The sequence below is a fragment of the Xiphophorus hellerii genome, chromosome 18, assembly GCF_003331165.1.
Source record: "Xiphophorus hellerii strain 12219 chromosome 18, Xiphophorus_hellerii-4.1, whole genome shotgun sequence".
NCBI lineage: Eukaryota > Metazoa > Chordata > Actinopteri > Cyprinodontiformes > Poeciliidae > Xiphophorus > Xiphophorus hellerii.
This window is the reverse complement of record NC_045689.1, coordinates 9,508,686-9,529,428: the sequence shown is the minus strand read 5'-3', so window position 1 is coordinate 9,529,428 and position 20,743 is coordinate 9,508,686. Positions and strand designations below refer to the sequence as shown.

Sequence of the window (20,743 nt, the reverse complement as noted above, 5' to 3'; positions counted from 1 at the left end):
TTGCGATTCCACAAAACCTTTTTTGATTTGTAGATCATTTCCACATACGCTTCCATTAGGCTTTGTCTTCCCAGTACTTTTTTACATTTGCACATTGAGCATTTTTTATGTTAAGTCTGTTTGATTAACAAAAGGTGAACATTTAATCACATGTAAACTAAATAAATTCCATACTAGTGAACAATGAAACAACAAAGGTACAAATTGTCAGCCTTTTTTTTTTTTGTTGCTTTCTATTTATTGGTTCTTAAAGGTCATGGCACCTATAGTTTTACATTCCACACTCCCTCCAAACCTGAAACAAGGAGAACACAAATGCAATAATTATTTACTTTATATGTAAAATGATGTCTGAACTGATGAGATGTGTTTAAGATCCCAAGCTTATTTTACCTGAGTAGCTGCTCTGTGGACGATGGAGTGTCTGAGGGCCAATTTGTTGATGTCTCTGGAATATCCCCCACCAATAACAGTAGCAATAGGAATACCTCTCTTCACCACGGTCTTCATTACATAAAGATCTCTCTGGTAGAGCCCTAGAAGAAATAATACAGTGTTAGAAACCCTTTTTTAGCAGAGAAGCTGGTTTTCAACAGCCAATCATATTTTCACCTGGCAATCAACCTTGATGAATGACTGGCAGATCTGAAAATCAAAACTCTGATGTTTTGTGTTTTAATTGGTGAACACAAAAGAGACCAACAAGACTCCCAATGGGACATTCCTGGAACGTGTTTTTTATTTTCTAAAAAAAAAAACCCAGCTGTTTTGTTTGAGGTTTTGGTTACTTCATGTTAGAAATTTTTCTTCTGTTTTTTTTGGTACAAAACATACCACCTTCTGCTAATAGTAGGAAGACTTAATGCATTGCAGCAAAGTTGCTTTACTCGAGATGTTTTGGAAATTTCAGCTTTGAGGCGATGGTTGAAATTTTCTAAGAAATGCGCATACAATTCTGTTTAAAGTTAGCAATGCTAACAGTGCTACCTGTCAACCGAAGTAAGACAATAAAGCCAGTTTAAAATGTTTACTCTGAAACTGTTCTTTTAAATCTTGCTTTACAGTGACTGATCTTCTCACACACCTGGTATGAAAGTTTCTTCTGCTCCTAGACTAAATAATTATTGGCTACAAAAAATTATCTGAATGCTGTAAATATTTTAGACTAACATTTTTTGAAAAGAAATGGTAATTGGCTTCAAGTGGTATAAAAAAGTTAAAGATTTACAAAACCCCCCAAAAGCTGCATCTCTACTTTTCAAAATTCAGGGTTTTTTAGCATGTACTGTTGATTTTTTTATACTTCAGATCTGGGGATTTTCCACTGCAGTAAATGGGCTCTGAGTGCCAGGGCAGCATCTGTCAGCAGCACTTTGGAGGCTATTTTTGCTGAAAAAGCTGCATAGCTTGTTGGTATAATATCAAATGTGTTTTCTTTTATCTATGATATCAACAATCAAAGCATTAACTGATACATAATTATGGCTGTACAAGATTCCCTGCTACCTTTGAGCATTATCTCATCTTCTGATCCTGGAAATGTTTTACTTTACAAAATTGAAGAACTGCAGCCTGCTTTTGTGCTATTACTTGACTTCCCTCTGGAACATTTCAGCACTGCAGTGTAAATGTGAAAACAGCTTCAGTGTGTAGATGAGGATAACTGAATACCAGAGGAAGAACTCACCTTGATCGGTCAGACGGAGTCTCCCGAGTTCATCTTCCCAATGTGGGTCAACACCAGCGTCGTACAGAAGTAGGTCCGGACGAAAAGTCTCCAGCAGCCAGGGTAGGTGCTCTGCAACTGTTGACAGAATCAAGCAGTTCAAACTATAGAAATTCAATATTTTTACCTAAAAATGTCAAATATGCTCTTTGAGCTGGTAGAAACATTCTAGATTTTCTGAATGTCTTTGTGAACATGCCTGTGGAGAGATACTCCTTGTCTTCCAGCCCATCCTCCACGCTAATATCCAGGTCACTCTGTTGTTTGCGGACGGGGAAATTTTTCCCACAATGCACTGAAAATGTAAACACAGATGGCTCATCTTTAAATATGAAAGCGGTGCCGTCACCCTAAGGACACAAAACAAGGAAGTTAAATAAAAGTCAGTTCTAGAAATGAAAATAACTAAAAATGACTGAGAGAGTTAAACTCCACCTGATGCACATCTAAATCCATGATTAAAACCTTTCTCTTCCTTGATGAGCTGTTCATGAGGTATTTGGCTGCAACTGCTAAATCATTGAGGAGACAGAACCCCGAGCCGTAGCTGGGGAAAGCATGATGGGTTCCCCCCGCCGTGCTGCAGGCCAGACCCCTCTGTAGAGCAACTTCAGCAGTGAGAACAGTCCCACCTATCAGGAGAAGCAGTCCAAATGTGATCTTTTCTGTCCAGTCTAGCTGTTAGGTTTCCTGCTCAAATCTCGTTCTTCTTACCCGTTTCATATCGGCACCGTCGTACGATGCCCTCGCTCCAAGGAAAACCCGTCCTCCGCTGCTCTTGCTCGTTTATTCTTCCACTTATAAAGTTGTTCAGGTAATCCTCTGTATGCACAGCGCCAAGCAAGTCTTTCGAGGCAATCTCAGGAACCCAAACCTACTGTGAGGAAGGAGATTAACATTAACAGGAAACTGCACAGTAACACTGCACAACACCCTGAATAGCCTAAAAGATTTTCTCTTGTAATTGGACCAAAAAGTGGTTCTACAAAGTAGATGAATACAAATGAACACCACACATTCAGAGTTTAATAAATGAAAACAATTGAAATGTGTGCCATTCCTTCCACTTCACAATTGTATTGTTTTGGTTTATCATATAAAATCCCAGTACAATGCAATGATATTTAAGGTTGTAATGACAAAATTTTGCATATTGCAAGGAATATGAGTAGTGCATTGTAGTTGTTAATGTCAACTATGTTCTCTGGTATTTTGGAACTTATAAGTACATATTTTATTACTACTAGTTGTTTACAAGATTAAATAAAACTCAAAAATAACTGGATACAATGTCTGGCAGTTGCCAACAAAACAAAAGCTTTGATACATTTTAACTGTGGTTCTTTAGTGGGGAGTTTTTTCCTGAAACGTGTGCATCTCTTGTTCCAACTCAGGTTTTGGTATCTTTTCCTACCAGAATGCATGCACTAAAAAATTGTCAGGCAAATTGAAAAATCCTGAAAGTAAATGGGGGAAAGCAGCCAATTCCCCAAGAAAATGATAAAACACGTTCAGAAACCCTGGTTACCTACTTCCTACTACAGATTAATCTACTGTCTTTCTCACCTGTCTCTCTGTGATGACTTGGTCTTGAAGTAAACAGTGTAAAACTCTAGGGAACTTGGCCATTGGAAACCTGTGGTTTGCTGGAAGGTCGCACACATACTTGCTGTGATGAACAATGGGCAGTCCGCTGGATTCGGTTCTGACCTGTGGAGTGAACAGGAGGTTCTCTGAGGTTTGGGAACCAGACGTGCTCAGGTAATGTCAATACTCTGCATACTCTGCCTCAGAGTTCGCAACAACCTGCAAGCCGTTACTTATATAGCGTTAGTTCTTACTAGTTCCGCATGGAAACATCTGCCAGAGGTGAGCGTGACTCCAACAAGGCGTCCGACTGTAATGCGACGGGTTTTGGAAAATATTCTCTTCATGCAAGTCATTTCTTACTAATGTTGAATAACAGTTGCTTATCTAACAGAGGGAATTTTGTTGCATTTACTGTTCCTGCTGCTGCCATCTCCTGTCACGGAGTACAAATCACGCAAAGTGTTTGTGTTGTGATGCCTCGTCTCCCTCTACTGTCCGTTATTGATCATTACAGCAGAGGTTCACGAACACCCTTTTAAGAATTAAATGGATCAATTTAGTTTAGTTAGTCATGCCAAAATATTTTTCCTGAGTGATGTTTATTGGTTAGACAGCGTAACGTTTTATTTCTATTCGTAATTAAAAACTTTTCTTGTTTTTGGGGTCTAGCAGGAGTCTGTCAAGTGATTCAATAAAATGTAAAGAATGGAAATAGAAGAGTATTATTTACAGAAAACGTACTCACCTTTTACCAAAAGTGTTGCACAAAATATCAACCATATACAACTGTATATAGCTGTAAATATACAGTACAGACCAAAAGTTTGGACACACCTTTTAATTCAATGAGTTTCCTTTATTTTCATGACTATTGACATTGTAGATTCACACTGAAGGCATCAAAACTATGAATAACACATGTGGAAATATGCACTAAACAAAAAAGTGTAAAACAACTGAAAATACCCCTTATATTCTAGTTTCTTCAAAGTAGCAACCTTTTGCTGTGATTACTGCTTTGCACACACTCTGCATTTTCTTGATGAGCTTCAAGATGTAGTCACCTGAAATGGTTTTCACTTCATAGGTGTGCCCTGTCAGGTTAATAAGTGGGATTTCTTGCCGTATAAATAGTCATGAAAATAAAGAAAATCCATTGAATTAGAAGGTGTGTCCAAACTTTTGGTCTGTACTGTATATCTTGCACAATTTTTTTTTATAACCCTTTAACTATTTTATGTTTTTAATCTTAAATCCAGGGATTGTGTGATTGACCAACAGAAATCTTAACATTACCACTACACTCCCTTGCAGAACTATTCATACCATTTAAACTGTTTTTCACATTAGCTGCTGTTTCATGTAACAGACCAACATAGAGCTGTGTAGACATGGAAGTTAAAAGATATAAGGTTATTTTTATTTCATATATTTACCATAAATGTTTTCACATTTACGTCACAGAGCGCTGTGATGATTGTCTTTATCTCTGTGAGGAAAGTCAACGAGCCTCTATGTTGAATCTTCAGGTATTTGCTTCTTCATTGTCGTCCAGTGAGCTGGGTACTGAAACAGATTGCTCCTGTTCCTGTTTCATATCAGATCAGAACATATGCAGTGTAGATAAGGTAAAACGTGTAGCCCTCTTTGCCTTCATGTTGAGTCATTTTGAATTCCTCTTTTGTATGATGATCTGTATGCATGCTGGCTTCTTTCAAATAAAGCCAAACTGCGTTAGAGACTTCTATGCAAATTAGTTACATTGATTATTCACAAGACTTCTTTCATTCTGAGTTTTTTCTCTCCTTTTGATTCAGGAAATGATAAAAGCTTCTTTTACACTTAGATTTCTGAGCTTTCAAGCCATGGCGAATCGCTCATCCTTCCTGCTGTATTGACATGGATGAGGATAGCTCTGCTTCTTTGAATTCACTGCACTTTCTTTTTTTTGTCTGCACCATAACTATCTCTCCACATTGAACTCATCCTCTTTAGCAACCGCCTTAATAAAGATGAATAGTATTGCTAAGTAAGCATTAGAAATACTTACATTTTACGTAACAATACCAAAATAGTATTTGACTCTTGCTATTGTGTCTGGGTTCACTCCTTCATCTGTCTGCTTTAAATTACTGGCAGGTAGCTCAAGGCACCGTCTGGCATGCTCTCGTCTCCGGGGATCTTCTGTAAATGTGTGTGTGGGTTTGATGAGTCTGGTATAGGGGGATTAACTTAACCCCCACCCGAGAAACGCGACTTTATTCACAGTCAGATAAGAAAAAAAGACGAGTGTGGTGGCCCCAGGTGCACAGAAGAAATCTTTGCATAATGGAGAAAGGAGATTAGAAAGCTAATTCAATTACTGACTTCTGCTCTGTTAAAAGGTGTTCCTAATATAGAGAGATGAAGGAGGAGACGGGACTCGCTACGCAAATGGAGGTTTCCAATTTATTTTGACAGAGCAATTGTGTAGCTTTTTTCAAATGTTGAAGGTTATATTAATTCTTTATCATGTAGGCTCTTCGTACCGCTCCTTTTAGGCAAATGTACTCTCTTTTTAAATAGATCCCTTGAACTTTACTTATACTGTGATGTTTTTAAGCTTTCCTTTTGTTCTTTTATTTAATATTGCATGAGGCACACAGGTTTATAAATTCTAAAGGCAACACAAAGGCATGCATACATTTAGACCCTGTTTGAATTAGAAAAAATCTGCAATAAATGTAATGCAGTGAAGTTTTAAGTGTTTTAACTTCATTCCAAGAGCACCATTAAAAAATGTAACTTTCGTGCCCATGATGAGTGAATGCAAACTGCACTGAGGATATGATGGTCCACTCTGGACAAGAGTTAATTTTAGGAAATTATTTGCTATATTTTAGACTTTTTAAAGATGAAAACAAGATTATCTACTAGAAATAGTATGATTAGATTACACAGTGTAGGTTGCATCTCAACAGCTATACTCTGGCTAAACAACTGACAACCTTGTTGCTAATGTGCTTTGACACCTTGACAACCTGCTTTTACAACCGCTGAAAAGTTTCCAGAAAGATTCTGGTTGAATATTTGATCACTCATATTTGAATGCATTTAAACCAAATTGATTCCTTGCATAGACATGGCTTTAAGGCATTATCCAAACTGTCAAACCTTGGTTTAGCTATTCTAAGAGATGTTTTATTATATATCTAGGCTTATTCTTTTTCCTATCTCTAATATGCCAAAACCTTGACAAGCCAGGCTTTTGGCTTGTCTTAGTGTGCTGCTGGAATTGTTTCTTATGTTTGTAGATGCTGATTTTGGAATTGGGGCCTTTTGTTTAATCATAAACCTCTTATTTAATGGTAATGTGAAACTGCTTCACTGTGGACAGGGACAATGATGTTTCTGTAGCTTCCTTTTCATTATACAATTTATTCTCAGTGGTTCCCGGAATGTTATGATCATGATGTTATTCCCTTTCATTGGAGGGGTGACAGTTTGAATCTGGTTTAATTTGGTGCTCCAACTAGAGAAAGATCCCTACATCTAAACAGATTTAGGAATAGGCAAAGTAGACTAACACTGAGGTTCTGGCAAAGTCCCTCAATACAGTCTCTTGGGAGAAACGGCACTTGTTTCGGGAGAGGTGGGCTCCACCTTAGTCAGTCCACCACAGCGACACAGGACATTCCACAATAAATTCAAATTTTTTCGTTGTGCATTTTTTCGTGTCTTTAGGGTTGGCTGTTTTTAAAGCAGCTCTCATTACCTGCCATCACAAAGAACAAGCAGAAAGTCATAGAGTTGATTGTATATTTTTTCTTCTCATCATTCTAAATAAATCATATTGAATTTTTATTGTTTTTTTAAGGATGTTTTTCTCTCTCTCTCAATGCAGTGTTGTTAAACTTAATAATGTAACTGCCTTGTAATTTGTACACAGATGTGATTGATTATCTTCTAGACTTACTATACATTTATCTAAATGAATAGCTCTGCCACTTCTGAATAGCACCGTCAAGCAGGCAGGTATTTTCTTGCACCAGGAGGCTTTTTGTGTTTGTTGTCGCAGCGCAGTAGGGTGATGGGTGTTGTAATGTTTGCATCAGACACCGGATTTAATCATACCTGTCAATTACACAACATCAAAATCGCAACGTCAAGCCCGCTATAACCCGACTCGTCTTCACCCTCCACCTCACTGCTCTGAGCGGAAGGAATTTGCTGGTAGATTACGAGGCCTGGCAGAGCATGTTGCAGCAGGTGAGGGCAGGGGCTGTTGGAGGGAATTAATCTGTAGCTGCTGTTGGTGTGTGACTGTGACGGCCTCATTCCTCAAAGGCAATCCCCCAGTCACATTGATTTCTTTCCCCTCACATCTCTTTCCTCCAATAAGAACTGACAAACAGGGGACTCTAAGTGTGTGTATAAATATGTGTATGTGCCACACTGCAATTTTCATTCACTGTAGACAATGTTTACATTTGTTTGTTCATTGACGCTGGAAATTATATCCACTGTACTCTCTATCATCTCTCATTGTTTGGAAATGTCCTGACAGATTACTGGGCCCTATTGTGTGTCTGTCATGCGTTTTGTCAAAGCGTTGAACGATGAGACTCTGTTTTTGTTAAATAATGCTGTTACCGGTTGTTCATTTGGAGGAATTTCTGTTGAACATTTAAAAAACACCCAGATACACAAATACTTTTAATAAAGCCACGCAGATCCACTTTGAAACTTTACAACATGTCTGATTAAATGACAATCACTTTTGCTTAAACAGTACCTTGAACAGTTTTATCTGTAATACGCATCGCCATGAAGATTTTCCTATTGCTCTTTTCTTGCTGATTTTTTAGCAACAAAAATAAGTTGGTCTTTTAGAGGCAATTACCTCTAAAAGGTAGCCATCTGCTGCCTACCAAATGTGACAAATCTCATGGGTGTTTAAGGAACACTTGATCCCATCATTAAATGGCAGGTGGGAATTTAAGCACTTACATGGTAGTCACATGGCCAGATTCTGTTTCTTCCTTCCCAACTATATATGTATATATACATTTATCAACCATGTTTATGACAATACTTTTTCTGAAATATTGCATAAGCTTTAAGCCAAAGCTAACAGAACACACACACACTCTAAAACAATCCTGTTTTGACTCATTATTTTCCCAAATGTCTTGGAGATCATAAAAATGTTGTTTTTTTTTGTTGCTTAATTTCATTGGTTAAGAGATTGTAAAGAAAATATTCAGTGCTTCCACCAGATGCCAAATTGTGAGATTATGTCCATTCTTTAAAGTGCTGGTCACATTAAAGAATGTTTAACCCTGAAACGAGCAGTTTTTCACAGCTCAGTCTGAAAGCTGCATCATGAATTATGTAAACTTTGCACATGCAATAGATGCGTGATGTTGGAGCAGCTCCTCAGCTTGGTAACGTTTGAAGCCACAGACAGCAGTGATAATACAGAACATCTGTCCGTGATCTGTGGTATGATAGAAATCTGAAGACACATTGAACAGCAGAGAGATGTTGAGTCAGACTGTGGAATTGCTGGAATGTTTTCTAACTGTGCTGGAGTTTTGGATTGTATTTGTCTGTTGCCACAGCTATGTGCAGTTCACATTGCATAACAGAATCGTATAAAACAGCATAAATAATCCAGTTAAAGCACAGCGTGATGAGATTACCAGTCTATAAAAACAGATATATTTCTATAATTGTTCCTAATGCGCTTCATGTAGATTAGAGTTGTTGGTCTTTGCTGTTTTTACAAACTCCCTTTTGTTCTGTGTAAAAACAACAAAGTGAAATGCTGGCAGACGAACCTGGCACGTTTCAGAAACACAGCTGGCTTCATTCACTTTAATCTTACTATGCCATAAGAAGACCACAGGTACTTCAAAACGTCTGTCTCTTCTTGGCAGCTGTACCGATGCACATGAGTATCACCAAGAGGGAGAGAAAAGGCTCAGCAGAATGTAGTTCCCTACCTAGAAAACTTTCTAGCAACAGTTTTCTTCATGTTTTTTAAATGCGGTATAGAGTAACTGTTGAAGAACACGGTTATGGCGACAAGAATCAGCGATAGCAGGTAAATCATTTAACCTAAAGCTGGTAAATAAGTTCTGAACATGACAACAAGACACAGGAAAGTCATGCTCATAATGCTTTTTCTCCATTAGTAGAGTCTTGTACTGTGGGTGTGGTGATGTTTGTGTATTTACTGGAGAAACCTTTTAATGGGCCATTAGTTAAAATGAAAACAGTGTACACTGATTTGAACATAGCATCAGGATTGCTTTCTAAATACACAGATGTTACAACTTGTTTCTTGGCTTCCTTTGCCTTTGTGCACATATTTTTTTTTATGTTTAATAATTATTAATTGTGTTTTCTCCCATATCTTCAAGTGTGGACTAAAATACTTTTATTCCTCAGTATGTGCCAATTACTTGGGTTGTTGTCAACATCTGGTGTGTCTTTAACATCAATGACCCTTTTCGAATTAATGAAGAATGAGAATAATGTTGATTTGCTTAATACTAATTTAATCCACTGTAAAATAATGGAGTATTGGGACCACAGTAGACCATTTCAGAATTTATTAATCTATATATGTAAAACCCTAATGCATTTGTAAATTATTTAACCTGTAATGTTAAAAAATATATTTACCAACCATTTTATAAATGTTTGGACACTGGTACTACTATATTCAGGCATGAACTCCATTTGACTTCAGACAAGTTGCTGTCCTGGAACTAGGATTTTACTTGCAGATTACTTAAGTCATGTAAATAGCGCGATTAGGACCTCCATGAATTGAACTTGTTTGTACAGCTCATCTCAGATGTTAGGTAGGATTGAGATCTGGGGAATTTGGAGGTTAAGTAAACACTCCAAAGTCATTATTTGCACATACGGAGCAAATGTTGGCAAAAGGGGCATGAAAACCACAACTGTTCCTTCTGTAAAACCTTTCATAAACCACTGCAGACTGGGAACAGCACAGAGGAGCGACAGTTTTGAAAAAGCGCTGACACAGTCATTTAAGTATCACATTTGTCGAGCTTTTTTTTAAAATAATATCTCAAACTGCTGGTGTAGGAAATTGACATTTGCAAGTGCCAGTGATTGTGTCAAACTAACACCTTCCTGAAATGAGACATGGAAAGAATCCAAACAAAGACAAACATGTTAAACTGAGTGATAAAAATTGTGTAAAAAGAGTGTATCTTTATGCTTTGCTGTAAATTAATAAGCAAACTTACTAATTAACAAACTAACAAATTGTTGTGCAAGTTTTGATGCTGTGAACTCTTTTGTCATGAACTCAGTTTTCCATGTTTCCAGTAAAAATGAGCAGTGAAGGAACTGGAAATTGATATTTTTATTACTTCAGTAAATCAGTCAAAGCGGACCTTAGTAATTTTTTTTCGTGTTATGTGTGTGTTTCTCAGGGGGTTGAAACTGAGCTGAACCACCTACAGATTCCAGGCTTTTGTTATTCATCTCTGCTAGTTTACTTTCTCTTAGCCATAGATCCCCCTGAAGCTTTGTTTTAAAAAAAAACTATCATATAAGTGCATTTCATCAAAAACCCTTAACATGTTTCATTTAATTTACCACCAGCATGATGCAATATTCTTTTGTTTGTAAATTTCCCTTCTGAAGCATTATGCTGCCATCATCATGGTAGACCACCTTTACAGTATTCACAGGTTTTAAAGCTTGACAAACATTCTTGCTGTCTCTGAAGCTAAATAGCTCAAACATTTTCTTGTCAGATGATCAAACTCACCCAAATGCATTTCCTTCCAGTATTTCTATATATGAGAATCTGCTAAATTAATCATTTCTTGAACATTGTACAATGGTCTCGCTCTCTGTTATTGTTGTTGCCCCTGCTGTTTCTGTTTCAGACTTGTCTCCTTTAGAAGCAAAGCCAGTGTTTTTCTTGCCAGTGAGAACGTCCAGCTGTGGTTAAGTTGAGCTTTTCTCACTCCCACTGGCCTTGGACTTGTTACCTCTACAGCTCTGATAGATTTCTCTTTGTTAGGCTTGTTCTCTCCGTGTTTCTTTTTCACTCTTTCCTTCTCATACAGATGGAACTGGAATATTTGTTCCTTTATCTAATAGAGTAAGCATGACCAGCATACGTTTTTTTCAAAATCCCATATCGTCACTCTTACTTGTATCAGCGCAATCAAGTAAAAACAAACTAACTTTTAAGCAACCACTCAACAACTTGTCCCTTTTCCGCAACAATTTCATACAAAAGAGGAAATCTAAACTGATATATCCAACAAAGGCACCAGGAATGTCTTTCACTTTGCTCAATAAATCTTACCTTGCACTAATACTTTAAGTTGCTTAATAGTTTTCTATTGTGTCGCTGCTGATTTGTACAAAGTCATCTTTTGCAATTTTTGTATCTCAGTTTTTAAAACACAAAATAGTCTCATAAAAAGACATTTCATTTTAAAAATATGTAATATTTTAAGTGAAAATGATTTTCCCAGTGTTAAATTTGGGACTTTCTCATGGGTGCTTGATTCTCAAATGAAACCGGTGGAAACAAGTTTTAGCATTGCTCATTTGCATAATAACCCATGAAAACATGTGTCCTAAATATAAATACTTCAGATATTTTAACATGGCAAACTTGCACTTAAAAGCAGCTCTCAGTTTGATCCACCTGAACTGCCATGTAAAATGAATTTAGTACTGAATATGTATGATAGAACGTCTGCCTGTTCTAAAAATTAAATAACTATTCATCTGACAGGAGCTCCTTTTCCCACATTTTTATAGTATTTCCTATGTTGCTTGAGAAATCAATCAGACTTCTAATGGTTTTCGTTAAAAATGGTTTTCTTCTTGCACTTTTTCTATTGAGGTCAGATTTCTGGACTGCACAATTAAAAATTACCTTCTGATAACATTCTCCCACCTGAGCTTTGCATCTATGCAATTTCTTCTGTGATATCACCACACCTCACTTCAAATTAGTATGTTTTTAAGGAAAGTCATAATTATTTTTCCTTACACTTTACAATTATGTTTGACTTTGTGCTGGTCTAGACCATAAAGTCTCAATAAAATGCATTTGATTGTGTCTTATCGATAACAAAAACGTTTTAAAAAGCTCAAGAGATATGAATGTTTTTACTGAATTTGTAATGTAAGGTTTTCAGTCTTGCCCTGATAATTATGGAACTACTTAATTACTCATAATGTCATGGAGGCATCTAAATGTCAGCTTGTGTAGTGAAACATGCCTAAGACCTCTTATGAAGGTGACATCCTCCATGTTTATGTAAACTATGGTGCTCCACATTAATCTCCTTTGCCTTGAAAGCATTCCTCTCTCCGCTGTTTTAAAGCAAAAGATCGCGACAGTGGTTCCATCTCGTTCCTTCAAAGTTCAGCCATTCCTTGGAGCTTATTTGAGCGTCCTGGAAACTTATTTCACCTTGTTCCTCCACAGTGCCAACCTCTGCTGTTGCTCCCCTCCCTCTCCTCACGTCAGCCTCTGTCTCCTTTCTCCTCCCCTTTTCCATCTATCAACAAGTACACATTCTCTCTGCTCTTACACATATTCTGAATGGTGTAGTCACTGCTTGTTCATCAGCCTTTCCCAAGGAAAGAACATGAGGAGGTGGGTGTGACAGCCAGCTTGTCAGAGTAGGCCTATGGGAACATAATAGTGGCTCCTCAAGGGTCTGCCCAACTCTCTTTGCTTACAGGAACCAGCCTGGCTGTCACTGTTTTGCCATGATCATAGTGACACTGTTTGAGCAACACAGACATCCGTTTTCCACTTATCAGGTAAGTTTTTTTTCGTTTTTGTTTTCCTTTAACTCGACTCAGACGCATTATAGGAAGGAATCCACTAAAAACTCCTCATCTTCTTTTTATAATCATACCTGGCTGAGGTTACTGTTATATGCTATATGGTGTTTCTGCATGAGGAGACTTGTTCAGGACCTCTCTGTTGAAAATTGAACTAGAAGCTTTTCTAAGTAAGTTGTGGTCTGGCCTTGGCAATCAACACACCCAGTTCATTTTCACCCTGTGACTTCTTGTTTTCATTTAAATCTGCTTCGCATTCACCAGAGGATAATGAGACCCTCTTTGCATATGTTTTTTTTTTTCTTTTTAAAACAGGGGTTTCTTAGAGGGAACTCTCATTCCCTGCACACTTCAAATTCACCATGTAGGGGCAAGTTTCTTGGAGGATGGCAAGCAACTGTTTGTTTACTTACAAAGAAACGCTGCAACAAATTAAATCAGCATGTATGCATATTTTTGTAGCACAGTCAAAAATACCTTGTGCTTTGCTTTTACTGGAAAGCAGAGATTTAGGGAGTTTGTTGTCATACAGCAGTTTTCTTACTGGAACAACAAATGCAAAAATGACTGATTTTTATTGCTCTTCAGTGTTTTCCACATAAAATTTAACATTAGTGCTTATAATATAAGAGGAATCTTTTCTTAGGTTTTGAAATCACACTTGAGACTCTTAATTTGCTTGTGGAGACAACAGGTTTTTTGTTTTCTTGAAAGTTTCTAGCTTCAGCTGCCCTTTTATCACATCTCAAAATGTTCTCTGAGAAAAATGTTTGTGGTTGAACAAGATGATAAACCTCTGCACAAGCGAGATAGAGCAACGCAGTGTTTGATTTTCTACATGAGCTTTGGATGCCTTTGAAATTATCGAAGGTGAGTTTTAAAGCACAGCCTAATGAAGGGGTAAGGTGGATGCTAACCGCAGTCGTCCGGGGACATCTTCTGCTCTAATGAATGGTGTAAAGTGTTGTAAATCACCCGCTGTGGAAGAGCAGTAAGATTCCTCTATGCAGTGATGTCACTGCTCATATGTGAAGCAGATCCAGACATGAACAGTTCAGTGTGAGCCAGATGTTGAGTTTAATTTCCCTACATACTCTTGGCCGGACTGACATGTAATCAGAAGTGTGCAGAGGTGCGCTTCGACTCTTCACACTGAGACTTTGGTAATTGTAGAAGAGAAAGAACTTCAGGAAACGTCCGAGGATTAATGCTACCTTGTAAAAGTATTCATACCCTGTCGGTCTTTTCATGTTTACACTTTACAACCATAAACTTTAGTGAGTTCTATTGAGATTTTATGGGATCGAACAACACAACACAAGTTGTGCATATTTATGAAGCAGAAGGAAAGGGAATAGTTTTCAATAGTATGAATAAAAATTCTGAGAGTAACTAAATATATTTATGCCCCCCCCCCTCCCTTTACTTTGACACAACTAAACAAAAAGTTGGAATTTATAGGATAAATTCCAAGTGTGTGTACTTTAAGCTAAGTAAATACAGCTGATATTAATGATCATGATGACCAAGGAAAACATCAAACAGGAAAGGATAACATCTTAGGGACCATTAAAGCAGAGTTATGATATAAGACAAAATCCCAAACTCAGAGCATTTAACAGAGCACTGTTCAATCCACCATCTGAAAATGTATAGAAAATGGAACTGAAAACCTGGCAAGTTGAAGCTGTCTGCCAAGGCTGACAGGCTGATCCAGGAGAGCAGAACTCTGGAGGAGCAGATGCTAAATGACTCCACTCAAGTCCCCTTTTGAGCACAAGTTGCTAAATTTTAGTAGTCTTGACAAAAGCAAAAAACAAAAAGAAAGCAGACATAGTTAATACATTAATTTGATATCTAATGTTTTTGATTTGAATAACTTTTTGATTTGCCTACATCTTTTTAAATGCTCTTCTAAATAAAAACTCCACCTTAAAACATTTAAAAAGTGTCCACCTTTCTCAACCATCTGTGTTGGCAGTCCAGATCTATACTATGTCTAAAATAATTTTCAAGGATTAAATAAATTTCCCACATTCCTCACTTTGGAGATCCATAGTTTAAATCAAAACATATTCATGAGACAGAATTGACAAGTTAAAGTCTTGATCTAAATCTTGATTGAAAATTCATGACAAATCTTGAAACTAACTGTTTACCCGCTTTCTGTCCAGTCTCATTTACCTTGAGTTACTTTCCAAAAGAGAATGAACAAAAAAAAAAAGACAAAATTCTTTCGATGTCAGAAACTTGTAGGGACATACTCAAAAATACTCAACTTTTGAGTATTCAAAAGTTACAGGTAGTAGTAACTCTGGGGTTCTGAGCACAAATGCATGCTGTTCATATTTTTGAGGTGAAAAAATGCAAAATTGTTCAGATGGTACAGATAATTTTAAAATTCACCATTTTGCATTTGTTCTGTTTATATGATTTATACAAATTGTCTCATCTGTTTTACTTCTCTTTCTTTCAGGCTACCAAATTGAATATATTTTTGATTAAAAAACATGGCCATGTTCCATACAAAGCACAAATACCTATGGATTTACGTTTTGAATTATGATTAAAACAAAAGCAAAATAACAATGGAGACTCCACATGATGCGAGTTTGGAAGAACATCAGACAGCTTTGGGCAGCGCGACCTTTTCTGCACAAGAATTATCTACAGAAGATGAGGATGCTTCAGAAAGAAAAGGTCAAAGGGGAGATGATCTTTTCCCTTCAGACCAAAGACCACTGTTGGAACCTGATGGGGATATATGTGATCAAAAGAAAAGTTTTACCTTTGTCTGTTACAACACCATGGCCCTCAGAGAAACGATGTGTTGTCAAGAACCCAAACAGGTCCTTCTGGATGCAGCTCCTGGAACATCTCAGCTTCTTGTGGACAATTATCCCTCCATATCATATGCTTCAAAAGAAAACTGTTGCCTTCCACCTTCTGCTCATGCAGCAGAAGTACAGTTAAACCAGTTTGCTCAAAAACAACCTGATCATTCTCTGAATCTTTATTCTACATCTGCACAAAGAGGCTTGAAGGCGCTGGAGCCAATTTCAAATGGTTCCATCATCAGTCAGGCCTGTGCATCCACTCTGGAGATCACTGCTAACCTGCTTCCTAAAATCTCCAACTTACCGCATGTCGTGAAGCAAAGACCAAGCACCATCACCTTCTCCACCAGCACCGGCTCTGCTTGTATCAACAGCCAAGCTTCTGGCTACGACAGCTCTGATAGAGAAGAATCATCAGAGGAGGAGAAAGAGAAGTTTAACTTTAAATTGGAGGATGTGGGGACAGGAGATGATGATGTGTTCCTGGAGTGGCCTCATAGTAAAGATCGCCATATGACTAAAAGGAAACTGAAGAAACGAGGCTGTTTGGAGCCTCAAGCAGACTGTGTGTGCACACCCAGCACATGTGGTTATGAGGCTGAGGAGGAAATAAGCAGCAAGGAGGTATGCCATTAACAACACAATACATTTCTTTTAACCTTACATTGCCTTGCAAAAGTATTCATGCCCATTGAGCCTTTCGCTATATGTGATAACAGCCACAAACATGAACATTAACAGCAGTTTCTCATGAAAAAACCCCCCACAAAAATCAAACTTTCCAACTTTAGAATTTGTCTAAGCATTTAAAAACATTTAAAATAAATTTTGAAGTGACTTAATTTCCATCGGTTCTTAGAAGACACTAATGCAGTCATGTTATCGTTGGAAATAGATATGAGGCGTATAATTGTGTAGGAGTGAACTGACTTCCAATTTGTAAGTGAGAGACAGATCCAGGAGGAATTCAAACAGCTTCTGCTTTATTTCCCCTCCCATAGCTGGGAATTGAGTTTGATAAAGTACATCGGACCACATTAGCACTGAACTTCACCTTCCATTTCTGGCTTGTCTCCTTCCTCGCCTCCCTTTCTCTTCGAGGTGCGTCTCTGTCCTTTTCACATGACCTCCATTCCTGCTTTTTTATTGCCTATTTAAAAGCTTACATGAGCTTTCATAAGCCTGTTGTAATCCATTATATATATATGCTTTGTTACGCCTAGAGGGAACATAGCCAACAACACATACCTGCCATACTTTTTATAACGGTGAGAGGTAATGCACTGGTACATATTAACCTCTCTGTCTGGTGGTAGGACACTGAGGTAACGCTGGCTTTACACGCAAATGGCACACAGCTCTGAACAGGTCATTTTGGAGAGGACAGCAAGAATGCAGGGAATCAAGGGAGTGTATAGTAAATATTATCAAAAGGAGTGCAGTAAATACTTTCCATGCCATCACACCACAGACGGTGTTAATCCTTTTAGGCTGAAATGCAAAGTAAAAGAGAGCAGATGTTGCATTATTTTAAAGGAGCACTAGATTCTTGAGCTATGTATATATTTCAAGGTAGATTTTTTTTTTTTTTTTTGGCAAAGTAGTCATGATTTATCTGGAGGAACATCAGAAAATCCCAGCTCAGGTGAGATACTAAGTGCACATGTAAACTATTAATTGTGCTTTCAAAAAACCTGTTCTTTATGGAAGAGTGCTTGGAAGAAAGTATCAAGCACCCCTGTTTGCAGTACAATAAAGTCAGATAAGAACTAAATTACATTTTTTGAATGTTTGTCAGAGTTGATTGGAAAATGGATGGAGCGAAATACATGGCAAAGTCCAGACCTAAATCTCATTGGGAATTTGCAGTAAGACTTGAAAATCAATTTCAAGGATGAAATTCAACCACCTGATATTTGACTAAGTTTGCAAAAAACAATTGGCAAAATTTTTGTCTGTTCATGTGCAAAAAGACAAACCCATGGAACTTTCAGCCTTAAGTACAGAGAAAGTTCACTCTGAAAAGCATTCTCTTGGGAAAGGATTTCACACTTTTATTCCTTATTTGTAATGGTATTTGAAAGCCATGTATCCATTTTCTTTCACTTTACAAATATACACAAATAAACTTAATGATTTAACACTTTATGTTCCAGTGAAATACACCAAAGTTTAGAGTTGTAAGGGAACGAAATATACCAAAAATTTAAATAATATGAACAAAATTATAAATCAACACAGTCTTCTGAGATAGGAAAATGTTTAAAAAAAAAACAACAAATCTGTTATTTTTAAAGACATTTAGTAACAAAAATATCTGCTTCTGCTTGCCTTATTTTGAATAAGCACAGAAACACATATTTGATTTTAGTATTTGCATAAAACTTTAGGATCATTTCTGAAACAAGCTGGGAATGCAGTTGTCACCGTCAGCCATGTGAGGGCACTATATGCACAAGGTTCCCAGTCTGTCACTTAACGTCTTCCTTTACAGTTGAACTCACATATGAATAAAACAAACACATATCTTTCACATATTCTCCCTCTCCCACTCATACATTGCTGTGTTCACATGCTGCTTTGTATTGCGGGGTATTGCCAATGTAATTTATTCCTTCAAGCAGCCAGGTAGCCCATGCCCTTTTCGCATGACCGCTTGCTACGTTGGGATACCTCCATGGTGATCTCTGGCACTCTCAGTGGGTGGCACAGACTAGGCACTGAGCCCAGAGCTCACACACTTAGCTCCTCATTTCCATCTCAAAGCCCCTATGTTGGGGTTCCACAATGTGTCCAACTTGTGCTGATAAAGTTATAGTCTCTTCGCTTTTTGTCATCCCCTGATGATAACATTGCATCTGTCTCATGGAATGACTCACACCAGCTCAGTTCCCATGGCAGTGAGCCTTTGCGCTACTCCCAGGGCCAAATATAGAGGAAAGGGAACGGAGAAATGAATTGAGGGGAGAGTCTCACTTGAGCGTCCAAGCCCCTTCTGGTATTTGTCTCATTCTGAGGGGAAGTGTCTGCATTCCCAAACAGCACCTTGAGGGGATGTCACTAAAAAGATACTTTGTGAGTGCCTTCCAGATTCTGCTTGACTGCAGGCCAGAAAACAGGGCATCTGTTTCTTGCATTTCTGTTTGTCTGACACCAGGGGTTAATTAGCAATCCGGCTCACAAGATCCTCAGCTTCCTCTTCTTATATGTTTTCAAGCATTTGGTTTAGAATCTTGAGCCTGGTTTCCTCCCAGCAAGTACTATGCACATGTTTGTACTTTATATCTTTCAATTAAAGAATTAAAATAGATAAAATGATGTATCATCACTACAAATCAAAATAGTTCTCAGTATTTTTACTTTGTTTAATTTCCTTTAGGGATAGTTTGGTTTTCTTCTGGGGTGAATGAGAATTCATTTTATTTGTAAATAGACTCAGAGGTTTGGAGAGATAAATATACTAATCCACTGATAAACATATTACATTCCCTAGTCAGCACAGCGCTGGAAAGACACACACTGTAAAATGGGAAACTATTTTTTTCTCTTTGTGACCCGGAGTGATCTTTAAGACCCCAGAAGGTACCAGGGACCCAGACAGCTTTAGATCATTCCTCAGGGATACAATGAGGAGGTACTTTCTCCCAGCACTCGCTCGGTCAGCTGACCCTGCATGGTCATCAGGCTGAGTGGTGCCTGGTGTCTGGTCTGTTACTTCCTTGCAATTTAAAGATAATACACTAAGTTCAGTAAATTCAATCAAAACAATTTCTTATTGAAGAGGGTTTCCAGTTTGAGGAAATCTGTTTAATATCTTTCATGTAGGAAGTCATATTCCTAATATACCTCTTTGTTAAAACAGTAGACTTTTACAGATGTTTACTTCACGCATTTATACTTTCGAGTAAATTATTCAGTAGTGGCATTCCTACTGGCAAGTTCTCAGGGTTTTGTTTTTCATTACAGCAAGTATTTTCTCAAATGTCATTTAAGGGTGGATCTTACTCAATTAGAATATCATCAAAAAACCTATCCCATATTTCAATCGAACAAGTTACTCATATTTTATAGATTCAACATATGAATCTATAAAATACATTCATATGTTGAATCTATTTTATAGACTCAATATATAAAATAGATTCATATTTAATTAATCTAGGGTAGCCAAACTACTTACCATGTTAGATAGGCAGGTAGGCAGTTTGGCTAATTTCTTACAGCTACTATGCTAACAAAAAGACAACAATCAAAAATAATAACTACCAATTTCTGTAATATAAAGGGTTATTGCTTTAAGATAAAGACTGTGTTGTAAATATGGACAAATACAGGATTTAATTATTTGCAAATAATGTCAGACAATTAGGAAAAATAAAACATCACCAAACTGTCGTATTCCCTATAGTGGTTGTGATTAAGTCTAACTGTTGCAATGTTTGGCTGACCTCTCTTATCTGATCTTCTCTGATTACCCCCAGGAGTCTCCACAGGTCACGTCTCCATGGTCTGAGTCAATGAGCCAGATCATGAGTAAACTGGACCAGCTTAATCAAGACATAGAGGAAGCTCTGAGTGCAAGTTCATCCCCCTCTGACACGCCTTGCACTGCGCGCAAGAAGCAGGTGAATGTCACACATTCTGGTATGACATTATATCTGCTGTCACTGCGTGCTTGAAGAGGTTGGCCATCTATTTTAAAATGACATATCCGATACGTTCTTTGTTTTGCCTATAA

General features: G+C 37.6%; 2 protein-coding genes across 3 annotated transcripts in view; one reads left to right on the top strand and one right to left on the bottom strand.

Annotated features, from left to right (window-relative positions):
- Window positions 1-200: 200 nt before the first annotated feature.
- Window positions 201-3,763, bottom strand: hdac12 (histone deacetylase 12). Its single transcript, XM_032590881.1, has 8 exons — window positions 3,568-3,763; window positions 3,293-3,436; window positions 2,441-2,600; window positions 2,162-2,358; window positions 1,926-2,076; window positions 1,688-1,804; window positions 394-536; window positions 201-295 (listed from the first exon to the last, which is right to left on the bottom strand). Exons 1-8 carry the CDS (start codon window positions 3,667-3,669, stop codon window positions 272-274), a joined length of 1,038 nt encoding a protein of 345 aa, XP_032446772.1. The 5' UTR covers window positions 3,670-3,763; the 3' UTR covers window positions 201-271.
- An 8,844-nt stretch (window positions 3,764-12,607) lies between these two features.
- Window positions 12,608-20,743, top strand: part of stard13b (StAR related lipid transfer domain containing 13b) — an 89,281-nt gene continuing 81,145 nt past the window's right edge. The window contains exons 1-3 of one of the 2 annotated variants that reach the window (XM_032590861.1): window positions 12,608-13,144; window positions 15,645-16,629; window positions 20,487-20,630. In XM_032590861.1, coding sequence (XP_032446752.1) covers window positions 15,757-16,629; window positions 20,487-20,630 — 1,017 coding nt within the window. In that variant the 5' untranslated portion in view covers window positions 12,608-13,144; window positions 15,645-15,756. Of the gene's footprint in view, window positions 13,145-15,644; window positions 16,630-20,486; window positions 20,631-20,743 lie in introns of those variants that run through there. The other variant, XR_004342864.1, reaches the window with a different exon arrangement.